General features: G+C 43.8%; 1 protein-coding gene across 3 annotated transcripts in view; it reads right to left on the reverse strand.

Annotated features, from left to right (window-relative positions):
- NUDT3 (nudix hydrolase 3) overlaps window positions 1-16,466 on the reverse strand; it is a 150,488-nt gene that overhangs the window by 30,797 nt on the left and 103,225 nt on the right. Inside the window, exons 5-6 of one of the 3 annotated variants that reach the window (XM_038005985.2) lie at window positions 11,740-11,931; window positions 2,679-11,481 (exon numbers count right to left, since the gene is read on the reverse strand). In XM_038005985.2, the coding sequence (XP_037861913.1) occupies window positions 11,753-11,931 (179 nt within the window). In that variant the 3' untranslated portion in view covers window positions 2,679-11,481; window positions 11,740-11,752. Of the gene's footprint in view, window positions 1-2,678; window positions 11,932-16,466 lie in introns of those variants that run through there. The other 2 variants (XM_038005986.2, XM_007972892.3) reach the window with 2 other exon arrangements.

Genomic DNA, 16,466 nt, shown 5'->3' on the forward strand with positions numbered 1-16,466 from the left:
AAAACATTGTTGGCTTCCCAGGCATGCAGAGTAAAGTTCAAACACAGCCTGCTAAGCCACCTGACCCCAGCTAACCTTTCCCATGGCACCACCTGCCTCTCCCTCCTCCCTGCCCACTATCCCTATCATGTTCCCTGAACACAGTGCTCTGCCCTCGAACATGCTGTCCCTTCACGCTGGGATCCCACGCATCCCTCATGGATCCTCTCAGACAATGCCTCCTTTGAGGAGTTAGGCACTCCCTCGGGCTTCTTGTATTGCATGTATCGCTTTGCATTGTGATTACTTGCGTCTGTTGTGACTTTGTGTCTTATCTAGTGAACTCAGCACAGGCCTTGGCATTTCCAAAGAGGTGCCATCATTTGATAATCACACCCTGACTTTGGTGTCACACACACTCCTTCACTTATTTAACACAATAATCCTGCGAAGTAGACTTCTCCCCCACTGAACAGGAGGGAGCAGGGATGGTAATTTGTTCAAGATCAAAGAGCTTGTCAACAGAGGAGCAGAGACCTGCATCCTGGGCTAATTCCCAACATTTGTATCTTCTATTACAGCAGGCAGCCTTCGGATGACTGTCCTTCTTCCCTTTTCTCAATTTCTTATCTCCATCTCATCCTTCCATGGTCCTCCCACCTGAGCTCTCTCTGATATTGGTCCTTTCTACTTCACCCCCCACCCGAGACTTACTTTTCCCAGGTTGTCACCTCTCCCATTTCATGCCATCTGTCACCCAAGCAGGTGCCTCTGTGAGGACTGTGTGTCCTAGGTTTAGCACATTGCTGGTATTCAGAACATAGAACATGGAACCTCATGGCTACATCCTCAGATGTTGAGATGTTAGCTTGGTGTCACAAGATCAAGGATATAAAATAAATCCTTCACAGCCTCAATCTGTTGGAAACCAGAAAGCAAGCAAAGCCATGGCTTGTAACACCAGGCTTTCTTGGAACAGTTATCAGGTGTCCAGAGATGGAAGCCACCCTGACTGGGGATGAGCAGTTATTCTACCAACTCAAACTGGCCTAGACGGTCAGTGCTACCACCCGGCATGTCAACAAAGGATGGAGGAAGTGCAGTGCTGGTCCTCACAATGACAGGAGCTGCAATGGTGTCCTCAGGGCTGATTTTCTCTCTCCACCCATGTCCGAAGTTTTGGGGCGTCTCTTTAGAGTTCTTTCTCTCTAGCCACAAGTCCTGCAGGCCATTGGAAGACTAGGCTGCAGAAAGGTAATCCTGAACTTTGCAAATGAAATAGAATCAAGTAGTAAATGTGATGATGGATCAGCTTTAGAATGGTCCATAATGATCTGACATGGGCGAGTGGGGAGTTTCCAGAACACTCAAATCCCAATTAGAGGTGGCCAGTTGGTGGTTTCCTGAGTACATCACCTGTATCAGCATGTATGAGCTCACAGCCTCATCATACACACTAAATCTGGCAAAAGGAAGAATCCTTTGATGGAGGAATGAAGGGTGATCATCATGGAATGGACAAAGGAAGTCTGCAGAATCAGAATTTTAGGGGGAGAGTTCTCTGACCAACTGAAAGGCAATTCGTCTTGTGGTAGAATGGTCAACAGGTTATTATTATTGCTCAGTAACCCACTTTCTGCCTAGTTTTGGCCTCCCATACAGCCAGCCAGTACACAAACCAGGTAACTTTGATGTTTACCATCATATAAATGAACCGATTAGCATCTGGGCATATACATTAGTCTCTTACGAGTTAGATTTGTGTGAGTCTTGTTCCTGGAAGCGACTCTCTTCCACTGACCCCATCAGGTTTCTTGGCTTAAAATACTTGACCAGTGGTGATGCCAACAAAGTCCCATCCTAGAGAAGCCAGCTTGTCTTGGCGGATGGGTGTTTCTCTGTGATATGCTGTTCATTCTTGTTTCTATATCTCCCACTGCATTTCCAGGGAACTCCTTGAGTCTGCAGAGCCTCATGCATGGTATCACAACGGCTTCCAGACTGTTCCACTCCAAACTCTCCTGCTGGCTCCTCCTCAGACATGGTTGATACCACATGACTGCCCTGTTCAGGAACACGCCCATGCATAAAACAAAACTCTCTGGACTGGCTTTTGTGGTTTTCCATAATTTGATCCCATCAGACTTTATTTTCCATTACAGCTCAAACTGTTCCTTCCATTTTGGGACCAGGGGACAGAGTTCACTTAATGCTGCTCTCCCACTAAAGACACTCACCCATTCTCTGCCTGCAAGCCCTACCACTACACAACTTCAAAAATGGCTCCACCCTTCCTGATTCCACCCCACACAGAGGAAAGCAACTTCTTGCGACGCTTCCTTATTCTGGAAATGGCTTACCTCTTTCCCCTTCCAGCTCCTTTGTGCCCCCTAGAAAGCCTCCCTGGCTAAGGGGGACAGGCCCTCTCCTCAGCACTGGGCACTGACCGTCTAACCAGGGCTCTCTGGGCACCTGGTTGCAAGGATGGCAAGATACAACAACATGCTGATTTTAATAGCCTCTGGCTTCTCCACTGCATTTCTCACCTGAATGCCCTGCACACCAAATCTTCCATGGGATCACCCTTGACCTCTAGGGCAATTCCCATGAATCCAGCAGAGGAGTGGGGGAAACCAAAAGACTGACATGAAGGACTCAAGGGAAACCTCTGGAAAGAAGACACCAGACACTAAAAGGGATATGTGTGAAATACTGGTTTTTATTGGTTGGCACAAGATTACAACCTACAGTTTCAATGCCCTTCCCTCCCACACAGCTCAAATGGAAGGAAACTGATTAACACATAGAAAGGAATGGCAGGCTCACAGGTTTAAGCATTTGTTTTTACAAAAAGGAGTGGAATATGGGGGTGGTCAAGTTTTACGGGTAGTAACAACATTCTCTCCAGGTGGCAGGGGGTAAGTCTGCCTGTCCTCCATTGCTGATACCACATAAGGGACATATTAGTAAAGTAGGGAAAGGGTTATATGTGTGGCTGGCCTGTTCTTAAGAGAGGAAGGTGGGATAGTATCTGCTGTGTGCCTGTCTCAGACCAAACCTGGGGCTGAACCAGTGCCCCTTTCTTCTGAGCCCTCCTCCACAACCTGACAGTACTGCCAGCCGCACCCATGGGAAGGAGGTGTGAAGGAAGCCTGAGAACATCCGCCTCGAGAAAAGGAAACAGGAAAACTATTTCCTTCCGCCTTCTCTGGACCAAATTCCACTCCCCTCAGCTCCAGAGAGCGCTGCAAAAATCTTCCTTAGGAACGCTGTGAAGACACGGGGAAAAGGCCAGCCCAGACAGGTAGTCCTGAGCGGGCAAGAAGAAAAGCTTGAACTTTCCATGCAGTACCAAGCAAGATTGTTTTGGAAACACGCAAACAAAAAATGGAAACCAACACCATATACCCACAGGTTGGGTAGCTCCCAAATCCCAGACAGCATTTGGATTGGAAGTAAGGACAATTTTACTCCAGCTCCTTGTTTTATAACCCACACCAGGTGCCAAGAGGTTTAAGGACCAAAACTGACCTCTCTTTCCCTACAAGCACCATTCCTTGGATTCCCAGTTTTGTTGAGCTCATTTGGGGTCATCCTTGCCATCCTCTTCAAAAATGATGCAGCCTCTTGGTGGTTCCATTTGCTATCCCTTTCTACAATTATGAACACACTGTCTAAACAGGAGATCTATATATGCTGTCACCCTGCAGCCCAAGAGATTAGGTGATCTAACGATGAGAAGGCCAGCTTACTTGCTTTCCCGGGTGGTCCTGATGGAAATGAACAGCAGCAGAGTTCTGGTGGGACAGAGCAGTCTAGTCGGAGCCACTGTGTGATTCCCCAGGGGACTGGTCCCTGGGTACATGGGTCCCTGGCTCTGTCTCAGTTCCAGAGACATTACTCAACTTGGCCTTTTAAGCCTCAGCTAAAACATATGAGCATGAGGGAAAAGGGACAAGAAATACTTTTGTCCTCTGGAAAAACGTAAACGCAATACATTTTGGCTACTTAGGCTCAAGCCACACGGTTCCCTGGAAACACTTGTTGAACCTGGCCAAGAGGAGACTGTATATGGATGGCACACCTGGAAAAGGGGAGAAAGCACACTAGAGTTCATCTCTTTTATAAGTGGAATGGTCCCAGGGATGTTAACCTTTCTGATGCTGATGGTAGATGAGTGGAGTGGAGGTAATCCTGTGAGAAAACTCCTTAAAAACCCTTAAGCTGTGTGGAGACTACACATCACAGCTGAGCAAACCAAGGTGGGGCCTCACTGCCTCCTCAGAGCCCATCCCTGACCATGTCATTGGATAGGATGGAAGACAAAGTCTTTGAAATGGAGGCTGGGCTGGCAAAAGTAAGTATGAAGATGCTACTACTGTCCTTCCACTTCCTCTCTCTGATACACCTAAGAAGGCGAGAGACACTTACTTCAATTCCATTTTACAATAGTTCTTAACATCCTGAAATACTCTTGACTTCCTTAATTCAGCACAGGGAAAACTGGTAAGCTATCTTTCTAACTGAAATTTGACTTATTCTAACCACCAACCTTTTCTTTGATTATCAACCAGTTTGATAGTCTTCAGATCATAAAACAATAGAACAGACCTGACATTTACAAAACTGTACTACTTACTTCTTTTACAGTAGAGTTGACCAATCACTTTTCTAACTACTAATGCAACACCATGCCACTGGGCCCTGGACTCTGATGTTTCTGATCCCTGAGCAACACATCTATGTCCATTCACAGATGGAAGTGAAAGGGTGAGATTCTCAGAGTCTAAACAAAATTCTGGTAGCAAATTGGATTTCTGAAGGGAGAGTCCTCTTAGAAAATTCTGAGCAAAAATGCTCTCAGTCACCAGGGACGGGGTGAGTGGGCAGGTTTCCGTCTGTGAGCTATAGCTCAGGTACCTGTTACTCCCTTCGGAACTCCACGTTCTTGGGAACAAGCCTCTTGTTCATTAAGCAAAGGCCCTCCAAGTCTCCTTTTTCCTTCAGCACTTTGGAAACTCTCCAAGACTTAACTTCAGATCTGGGGAGGTTCTATGTAGAACAGACCTATCCCTTCTTATTCCTGCTCCTGGGTGTCTCCATAATCAGCTTCTACGTTCCCTGGCATAAGTCGTATCTGTTATGCTGCAGGAACTGAGTAACCAAAGCTAGATATCCTTTGGACCACTGATTAGTGACACATTTTCTCCACAACAAAGGGAGGTTAAAGACCAAGGTTTAACCTGAGAAACTTTTTTTTTGGCAAGACAATAAAGAGGTTAAAGAGGCTATGTGGATCTGTCACTGCTTTAGCTTACCATTTTCAATTTAGCACCAAAGTGCTCAGGAAGACAGGCTCAGATCAGGACGACTTCTTAAAAGGGATTCACAGGCAATCTTACTGGCAAAATGATTTTCCAAAGCTGAGCCACTTGCCCCACCCTACAGGGAGGGGAGTAGAGTCTTAAGGCCCAGCATTGGCATTGAGGCATCTTCCTTTTTTCTCTCAGAATTCCACAGAGGCTTAAGAGTGATCTAAATGCCTGGCTGGAAGCTCAAGTCTAGGAGAGCTAATTTACTGCACTGTTGAGATATTCTCTGCAAGGTAGTCACAGATAATAAGCAATTGAGTAGATAATTAATCCAGACAAGAATTAATGTTCTCTGAATCAGTGATTAATGTAATCTTCACATCTGGTCTGGCTGGGAGGCTTGGCGGCAGGAAAGGGACGGTGGAAGAATGGGTAGTACATCCAAATGGTGATGAACAAAATGACAATGCTGCTGTTTTTGTATCCTTTAAAGCCTCTATCCAGGGTTTTAAATGGCGCTTTTTTTGTCTGCTTCCTGATAGGAAGTCAAATAAGTTTTAGTAGTAAGAACTGGGGATAAAAACGAAAGGAAACCTAGAGTTATTAAACAACTGACTGCTGGAGGAACAGAAGCAATGACTTCTTTCTACCTTCTAGGTAGTAATCTTACTTTTTTGGCTAAAAGCACTTTCTTCAGCATTCTGAGTTAACATGGGTTCCCTATAAGCTCCCCTCCCCAGGTGGACAGTCTTATTTTCTAAGACAAGCTCAAACTCACCAAATTATCACCGTAAACAAAGCTTCAGGGAAGAGACATAACTCTTACTTCAAAAGCTTCAGGTCAGAGACATCCAAAATCACATGACTGCTAGCCTCAGCTCAAGTAGTGTGCCCAAATCATCACAAAATGGGATTCTCTTCCTATTTTTTTTTTTTTTTTGAGACAGAGTCTTGCTCTGTCACCTAGGCTGGAGTGCAGTGGCGGGATCTCGGCTCACTGCAACATCTGCCTCCCGGGTTCAAGCGATTCTCCTGCCTCAGCCTCCCGAGTAGCTGGGACTATAGGAGTGTGTCACCATGCCTGGCTAATTTTGCTATTTTTAGTAGAGACGGGGTTTCACCATACTGGTCAGGCTGGTCTTGAACTCCTGACCTTGTGATCCACCCACCTTGGCCTCCCAAAGTGCTGGGATTACAGGCGTGAACCACCGTGCCTGGTCCTCCATTTATTAATTTATAAGGGGACTAGGAGGACAAACTATTTGATTAATTTGAAGGTGAGAGGTATCATTTTCTCAGATGCTCCAACTAGGCTTCTCACATCCCTCAAAGGTTATCAGCTAAAGACAAGAGTTTCTGAGGCTAATGCAAAAACATGGTCAAATGTGAAACCACCCTTTTAGAGGCAGGGTTTGTGAAAGGCTGCTGGCCTCCAAAGGACAGCATGCCTAAACTCTCTGGGCTCCCAGGACCTGTGGTGATCTCAAGTCAACCTGATGCACAGATAACAGTATCTTTTAGGGATTGCAGCCAATGCTCCCCAATTCACTTTTTTTTGTTTTAATACCTTAAAATATCAAGTGTTTCATTTTTAGGTGATATTCCAAGTGACACAGAAACACAGCTCTCCTGAATGAAGTCTCCGCTGCAAAACTCACCAAACAGCACAGAGGATGACTCTGGGGTCCTCTCCCACTTGCTCCAAGTTAGGTGGGTGCCCTGATGAAGGCAAGGCTGAGTCACTAACATGCACAGCTCCACATCCTGGAAGCCTCTGGAGCCTCGAGGAGACAGGCTCTATCCAACAGGACTCCGAATAAATGACTGCCACCTCAACTGGGCAGTCTGACCTCTTCCACCGTCTTTAAGAAACAGAAGGGCCATCTGCATTATTTAATCACCATTCAATAATGTCCTCCCTCCCCACAGCTGCTTGAGTTAACTGTCTCACAAGTGTCCTATGTTTTGTAAAGATGAGGGTTATTTTCTGAAATGCAGATGAGACTAGGATAAAGCTGTATTATCAATTACAGCCAACTCTCATTTCTCTTAAAGCAAAAATTCATCCCACTGTGATTTCTCCAGGTATTTCCTTCAATTCTAAATCCACCCTTGATATTAGAGAATATTAAAATCACACAGTTGTGGCAAAAATCACAATGTGGCTATTAAATCCTTTTTGTGAACTAAAAAATGTGCATGTGACTTAGGCTCAGCTGGTTTTTTTTTTTTTTTTAAAAAGATGAGGATGGGGACTCCAACAAAGGCATTAAGAAAGTACTAGATGAAATGAGAAATAGGTGAAGGATAACATGTGAAACGTACACTCAGGTCTAACAAGTACCTATTACTTCTCTGGTTAAGAAGGTTTAGCAGGAGCCCCCAATGAGCACTGTATGTAGAGAAAAGGGAAGGAGCAGGGGGAGGAATGGATCGGCACAGAATTTTTTTCTTCTTTTAAAAACCACAGAGGGTGACTTTTTTCTTCTAAGCAAGCAAGCCTAAGAGATAATACATGGGCTGACTCCTAATATCAAAACAAAATATTGCTTTGCCACAAAGGAACTTGACTATGTAGCAACACATTTACAAAACTACTGCAAAACACTCCCAGAGGGCAGTGACCTACTCTGCTCCCCAGAGGCTACAAGAAGCAAGGCCTCAAGTGCCTCACGTTCCATGGGGCTGTGCAGCGCAATGCAGAAGGCGGAAATCCTGCTGTGACACCACCCTCAAGACCTTCTGCAGCCTGAGAGGCAGTGATACTCCCACACCCTTTGATCCTTCCAGATGGCTCAGCCTAGACCTAGCAGTGAGAGAGCCCTCTCCATGCAGGGCGGATGGAGTGGTGGACACTTGCAAAAACAAAACAGTCAATTCACTAACTGTTCCATCCTGTTATATTTGCAATGAGGAAAATTAAGATTCCTGTTTCATGGGCTGCACTGTTTCTGGAAGGCTACAGAAAATCTAACATGGTTGACACCTCCTGGTAGCCCTTCTGTCCTCCTACACACACACACACACACACACACATATACACACAGAGACAGAAGAGAGGAGAAAATCCTGGTCCAAAAGACCACATGACCTTACTAGTGTTTCCCCAATGATTATAATTTATAAACTAAAAAATTTTTAAAATTCACTGCTATCTTTTTCTGTCCTGAGTTTGGTAGACTTTAATGGATGCTCTAGCAATAACCAGAATCTAGGACATGCAAATTCACTGTGAGCAAGAGGCTAGGTTTCTGCCCTAAACATAGGAATCTGTTTCCACCAAGTCTGAATGAGGTCAGCACTGGCAGAATTAATGACAAATCAGTGTCAATGAAATATTCTGCAAACAGGGTAGTTTTTGTGCTTTCTTTTGATTCTTTTCTTTGGGGAGATAAAGGTATTGCAACCATGGGTCTAATGTATCACTAAAGGACTGTGATGATATTCTCAGTAAAGACAGCCATGGTGTTTACAGTGCCAGGGAGGGAAAATCCCAGATCATCAGAATCCCAGTGCAACAGAAAACAGCACCAGTTTCAACAATTCTGATGTTGGACAAAGCCTCTTTTTGTCAGTTAAGAAAGCATAAGCACAGTGTCTCAGTTAATTGCATTAACAGGAATCCATTCATGTCACTGAAAAATACTTGTTGGCACAGTTCACTTTCCTGACCCAAAGACACCAACAACAATCAAAACTGCCCTTTCAGGGTAGTATATTATTACACTAGCCCAGTCAAAACACACTCAGACCATTAACAAATGTATACATTACTGTTAGCACTGCAGGTCTGTTTTATTTTCTAATTTATTTATTGAGACAGAGTCTCGATCTGTCACCTAGGCTGGAGTGCAGTGGCATGATCTTGACTCACTGCAACCTCCGCCCCCCAGGAAGGTTTAAGTGATTCTCATGCCTCAGCCTCCCAAGTAGCTGGGATTACAGGCGTGCACCATCACGTCCAGCTAATTTTTGTATTTGAGAAGAGACAGGGTTTTGCCATGTTGGCCAGGCTGGTCTCAAACTCCTGTCCTCAAGTGATCCACCTGCCTTGGCCTCCCAAAGTGCTGGGATTACAGGTGTGAACCGCTATGCCCGGCCCTGCAGTTCCTTTTTTAAAAGAGTATTGACTTTTCCTGCAAAGGACTTTCAAATCCATACCATAAAAGTAGTATTTATCTGGAAGAATGTGTTTCTTGAATTCCACTTAGCACTTGGTTAAATCTACTTTATTTTGCTCTTTATTTGAACAGAACTTTAGAATGCTCTAGGTCAGGATAAGAAACAGTGTGTTCGTTTTTAAGAAGGGTATGTGAATAGGAAGTTGGCATTCAGACTCAAGTTCCACAGTGTTGTTCTTCTCCAATGGGACCTCTCCTTGGGGATATAATTCCTTTCCCAGAGGTATCATGGTATCCCAAGAATACAACTGCTCTTTGGCTCTGTGTTTCAAGATTGGGAGAGAGGATGTAAACTAAGAGTACACAGCAATTTTTTTTTCTTTTTTGAGATGGAGTTTCAGACTCTTGTTGCCCAGGCAGGACGACAGTGGTGCAATCTCGGCTCACTGCAACCTCTGCCTCCCAGGTTCAAGCGATTATCTCGCCTCAGTCTCACAAGTAGCTAGGATTATAGGCGCCCACCACGCCCAGTTAATTTTTATATTTTTAGTAGAGACAGGGGTTTCACCATGTTGGCCAGGCTGGTCTCAAACCTCTGACCTCAGATGATCCGCCTGCCTTGGCCTCCCAAAGTGCTGGGATTACAGGTGTGAGCCACCATGCCTGGTGAGTAGACAACAAAATTTAAAGTTCACCAACTGATGTTCCCAAAAGTGCTGAACACTAAATGACACAGGCCTATGAGGTACATACATTTCTTTTAGTAGGAGGGAAAAGTAAAAGTTTTTCAAAGTTTGAGTGCTTTATTAGAATTTTTAAATAAGGAGAACTACGATTTTAATTTCACATCTTGGCTAAGGAGATGACACTGGGGTACAGAGATAATCTCTTGTTCTAAGCCAGGGATCAGTGTACTCCTCCCTATCCCTCAATCTCAAGACCCTCTTACTTCCGAACTAAACAACACAATTGGCAAATGAAGTCAGCACGAAACCTGTATCAAAAAACAACAAGAGTCTGCAGTGAGCCAGTGTATTATGTAACCACTGTAATAAGTGATTACGTGGCTTCCCATATGGACCTTTCATATCCTGGTGGGAGATGGGAGACCAATTTAATAGCTCTGAGCATGCTTCATGGTGCAATCACAAGTGCCGTGCCATTACAAAGACAAGCAAGCAGGTGAATTTCCCCAGTGTACTTTTCAGGAACACGGTTACCCAGTTTGGGGACGGGACTACATTGATGCACCTGCAAAGTACAGTTGGATGCTTCAGAGCACAAGGACAATATCCAGGTCAGCACGGTGTAAGGCATATACGGACACAAAGAGAGGTCGTTGTCGGTAATAAGTAGCATTACGGAAAAGATTCCAAACCAGCAGGATAGAAATGGTACCTGATGCTCCAGTTTTTTAGATAAGCAATCCCACGAATCCAGTTCAAACCCTACTGTCAACATGTGGGGCAGAATTCAATTGCTATCATTGTTTTTACAGATCTGGGCTGAGACATTTGTTCCTAGCTTGGTTAAAAAAAATAATAATAAAATAAAGGTTTCTTCCTGTTTCTTTCTTGGTATGGAAATACAGCTTAAAGAAGGAAAGACCATTAGTCCTGGGAGCACTATGAAGGTAGCTAAACACTTCCCATACCTACAGTCAACGACTGGGAACTAGAGAGAGGACAGGGCAACCTGCCCAGCCACTAGCATCAAAAACGAAAAGGTATATTAATTGTGAGGCTCTCAATTCCAGAAATGCCCAAATTAAAAGAGAAAAAAATCTTGAAAAATTAAACAAATTTCTCTTTCTACAAGTCATTTATTTACATATTATATGTCCGATATATAATGTGTAGATAAATGTATCCTGCAGTGGAAGTGACCACTCTACTGAACTGTACAGCATATTATAGGACAAATTCTTGAAAGATTTCATCTTATACTGGTATCTTTTAATAAAAAAAAATTAAAAATCAAAGAAAACGTCTGGCCAGGGCTAGGATAAGACAAACAGGAACACTTCAGAATCCAGGGCAGGGGAAGGCTGTTGGCCTCTCTTCAGAGGACTGCAGGGGTAGGAAGAGGAAGGGACAGATCATGCACAAAAGTACTTACAAATTACACACCCAACCCCCACCCCACAATAAAAAGAGAAGAAAAAGCCCCATCACTTAACACCAAACAGCAACATTATCAATACACCCTTTCTTTGCTGCCCACCATGCCTTATTTGAAAGAAGAGGCCTGTGAGGAGAAGTGGAAAGAGCCAGGGTGAGAGGGAAGATTTGCATTTCAGTCTAGTTTCCAATTTCCATTTCTCTTACAGGAAGTCTTCAGTCATCTGATGCCTGACATCGAGCTCTGAGCAGAAACCGAGTATGTGGTGGCCACGACTGGGGTGCCATTGTTGGCTGAGTAGCCTTGCCTCAATGTTTCAAAATACGATGCCTGCACGGGTTTGTGATACTGCAGCACTTTTATGGCATCTTCTATTTTAAACCATTCCCTCTTCCTTCCTGTGGAGGCAGAGAGAAAAGAAACTAGTACAAGAGCAATAAGGTTTCTGAGCCTAGACCTTTTGAGAAAATGTAGAAAACGTTAAAGCAATGTTTCTTAATACTTTTTTTCCTTATAAAAGTAACTCAAGCGCACTTCGTATGCTTCAAATATTATACAAATGTCTATGTAGAAAATAGGCGAGAAACCTGAAAACTGAAGAGCTAAGAGTAATTGTGTAAAACCTGCCCTCCAGAGAGAACTATGGCTAGTGTTTTCCTCCTGCCCTCCTGGGTCTCTGAGCTTTCCTTGCTTGCACATACATAGGGATCAAAGCCCAGCAGCATCCCCATCTCTTGTAAAAAACTGACATGAGGGCCTGACGAGGTGGCTCATGCCTATAATCCCAGCACTTTGGGAGGCTAAGGTGGGCGGATCGCTTGAGCCCAGGAGTTTGAGACCAGCCTGAGCAACATGGCAAACTTGTCTCTACAAAAAATACAAAAATTAGCTGGGCATGGTGGCACAAGCCTGTAGTTCCAGCTACCCAGGAGGCTGAGGTGGGAGGATCACCCTAGCCCGGGAAGTTGAGGCTGCAGTGAGCTGTGATTGCGCCACTGCACTCCGGCAGGATGACAGAGTGACACCCTGATCCAAGCAGGGGGAAAAAGAAAATCAACACAAACATCAGCTTCCAGAATTACTAGGATGGCTGGTTTGTAATCACTAATTTATTTAAAAGTTTTCTTATAAGAGTGAATGTATTGACATAATAGAAAAAAAATTTTTACATATATATATATATATATATAGAGAGAGAGAGAGAGAGAGAGAGAGAGAGACAGAGTCCTGCTCTGTCGCCCAGGCTGGAGTGCAGTGGCCTCCCGGGTTCATGTCATTCTCCTGCCTCAGCCTCCCAAGTAGCTGGGACTGCAGGCGCTCGTCACCACTCCTGGCTAATTTTTTGTATTTTTAGTAGAAATGGGGTTTCACCATGTTAGCCAGGATGGTCTCGATCTCCTGACCTCGTGATTTGTCCACCTCGGCCTCCCAAAGTACTGGGATCATAGGCGTGAGCCACCACCCCCAGCCAGAAAATATTTTTTAAAATAAGAAAAAACAATCTCAATACAATCACACTTTTATTTTTCAGTTTATTTTCTTACTCTTTTCTAGTCCACGCTTTAGAATCCTTTATATTTTTTCTCTTATAAAAGTAATAAGTACCCATAATTTTGTAAACCAGAGAAGACCACTCTCAATACCCTAGCACAATTGCCTTTTTTGCATATACTTGAAAAAGAAACAATCTTGAGATAACTGAAACTGGATCATGCTTTCAGGTGCTCCGAATCCTGACCAGCTCTGCTAGAGTGTTATGGGCAGGAACACGGACTCCGAAGCCAAAGTGCTGGGCTCCAATCACATAAATGGCTCCAATGAGCTGTGCAGCCTCAGATAGCTGTGCTCCTGTTCCATTTTCCTCATCTATAAAACAGACAATAAATAGGGCCTATCTCACAAGTTTGTTGTGACGATTAGTATGCAAAGCACCTGAAGAGTACCTGGCTGCTAAAAGTATGTACTACTGAATTTGCTTTTTAATTTTTGTTACTGGTTCTTTTTTTCTTCACATTATTTTTTCTTTTCTTTTTTCTTTTTTTTCCCCCAGAGATAGGATCTCAGGCTGGATTGCAGTGGTATGATCATAGTTCACTGCAAACTCAAGCTCCCAGACACGAGGAATCTTCCTGCCCCAGCCTTCCAAGTAGCTAGGACTACAGGCACACGCCACACCTGCTTCTTCTTCTTTTTTTTTTTTTTTTTTGGTGTAAATGAGGTCTCAAATTCCTGGCCTCAAGTGATCCTCCTGCCTTAGCCTCCCAAAGTACTTGGAATTACAGGCATGAGCCACCACGCCTATCCTATGTCACACTATTTCTTAAGCAACCTATGTTATGAAAAAAATATGACATTACCATTGCTAGGAAGGTTAAGGCAGGAGGACTGCTTGAGCCCAGGAGTTTGAGGCTGCAGTGGGCTGTGATCCACTGTACTCCAGTCTGGACAACACAGTGAGACCCTGTCTTTTTTTGGTCAGACATTTATGGCTGCGTTATATCTTAATATCTGGCATGGATGTACTATCATTTATTTACCCATTTCCACATCACTGGACATCAATTGTCTGTGATTATTATTATTTTTGAGACAGAGTTTCAGTCTGTCACCCAGGCTGGAGTGCAACAATGTGATCCTGGCTCACTGCAACCTCTGCCTCCCAGGCTCAAGCGATTCTCATGCCTCAGCCTCCCAAGTGGCTGGGATTACAGGCACCCACAACCACGCCCAGCTAATTTTTGTTTGTTATTTATTGAGACGGAGTCTCACTCTGTCATGCAGGCTGGAGTGCAGTGGCATTAGCTCATTGCAATCTCTGCCTCCTGGGTTCAAGCAATTCTCCTGCCTCAGTCCCCAAGTAGCTGGGACTACAGGTGTACACAACCACGACCAGCTAAATTTTTGTATTTTTAGTAGAGATGGGGTTTCAGTATGTTGGCCAGGCTGGTCTTGAATTCCTGACCTTAAGTAATTTGCCTGCCTCAGCCTTCCAAAGTGCTGGGATTACAGGCATGAGCCACCATGCCCAGTGATTTTAACTATTATAAATAATCCTATTTTTAAAAAATGTTCCCCATTTTTTCTTTCTTTTTAACCATCTAGGGAAAGATATATAGCACAAGGACTACAAAAATAGAGCTTCTGAACTTTTAAGGGCTCCTGATTTATACTGCAAAATTGCTTTACAGAAAGGTGACACTGATCCCAAGTCCTGCTTGTGTCTGTCAGGATGTCAGTCTCACTACATCCCTGCCAATATTAGCTTTTCTTTAACATTGACTTTTTTTTTTTTTTTTTTTTGAGACAGTCTTTATCTGTTGCCCGAGCTGGAGTGCATTGGCGTACTCTTGGCTCACTGCAACCCCCACCTCCCGGGTTCAAGCGATTCTCCTGCCTCAGCTTCCTGAGTAGCTGAAATTACAGGTGTGTGCCACCACACCTGGCTAATTTTTGTATTTTCAGTAGAGACGGGGTTTCACCACATTGGCCAGGCTGGTCTCGAACTCCTGACCTCAAGTGATTTGCCTTTCTCAGCCTTCCAAAGTGCTGGGATTACAAGCGTGAGCCACTGCACCAGGTGGTGTTAAACTATGGTGTTTAACAGCTGTATAACATTCCATCAGACACATGTCATTCATTGATTTGTCATTCACTGAGTTATACATTTAAGATGCAATTTTTAACCAGTAAGAAAAATGGTAGTAAGATCATCTGAAGGAAGGCTCCATAGGCTTGTCATATTTTAGATTATTTCATTAGGGTCAATTCTCAGAAGTGGGAGTACAAGGTGAAAGGTTTGTTTGAATATTAATAGAGCAACGGTACCTAAAAAAATTAGTATCACAAGTGTGTGACTCCTGCCTGACAGAGTGCTCTGAGGATAGGGCCACACCACACATCCATTGCTGTCTCCTTTTCTGGCGCTAGCACAGCTGTCAGGGAGTCTGTTTTCAGCATATCCACAATGAATTTATTTCCTTGAGCACCCTGCATTATTACTAGATACAAAGCCATCAAGAGTCAAAGGGCTACAAACTGCCCAGAGTAACAATGTGAGGAGCATGGCAGCAAGGAAAACACTAACATTAAAGGGAGAATGTTGGCAAGTAAATTTTATCTGTCTGCCAATTTGTAACGGAAATTAGTGTTCTACTTTCTAGAATATACTTTCCTTCAGAGGTAAATAATCAAACCGTGAACCAACCTTTGCACCACCACAGTTTATAGTTCAAAAGATGTAAACAATAGCCATCTGAGATAAAAGAAAATGACTCCTTTGGGAGAAAGCTGGGTGTACCTAAAGAGTGCACCCAGCACCCTTTTATAAAAGTTAATAAATTTTATCATTTTTATATTCATATAAAACATGAAAAATATAAAAATATATATTGTAGATATATCATATAAGAATAAAACTAGAAACTACCTGCACTATTCTGCATCTACTAAATGATTTCTAGAGGGACTCACACTACCAAACAAACGGTTTTCTCAATAGGAACAAGACCAGGGTCCTGCTCTCACTCAGGTCCCCACGGCCAGCAGTGAGCCCGGCATGGCGGAGGCCCTCAATCAGTATCTGCTCAGGAGGTGCAGAAGTATAGCCCGTTTGGGAAGGACTCAGTTTGATTTTAGAAGCAACATTTCTTATTTTTAGGGGTCATGCGTCTATTTGTGGACCATATACTCACTTCAGATTCCATTTAAACATTTCAAAATACTATCGGGTTCAAAATGTACATGCTTGTTTTATTATACACATCCCTCAATTATTTCTATTCTTTATCCAGTTCTTGTTTTTTTGGTTGTTGTTCGTTTTTGAGACAGTTTCACTCTGTTGCCTAGGCTGGAGTGCAGTGGCATGATTATGGCTCAATGTAACCTCAACCTCCCAAGCACAAATGATCTTCCTGCCTCAGCCTCCTGAGAAGCT

The sequence above is a fragment of the Chlorocebus sabaeus genome, chromosome 17, assembly GCF_047675955.1.
Source record: "Chlorocebus sabaeus isolate Y175 chromosome 17, mChlSab1.0.hap1, whole genome shotgun sequence".
In the NCBI taxonomy this organism is placed as follows: Eukaryota; Metazoa; Chordata; class Mammalia; order Primates; family Cercopithecidae; genus Chlorocebus; species Chlorocebus sabaeus.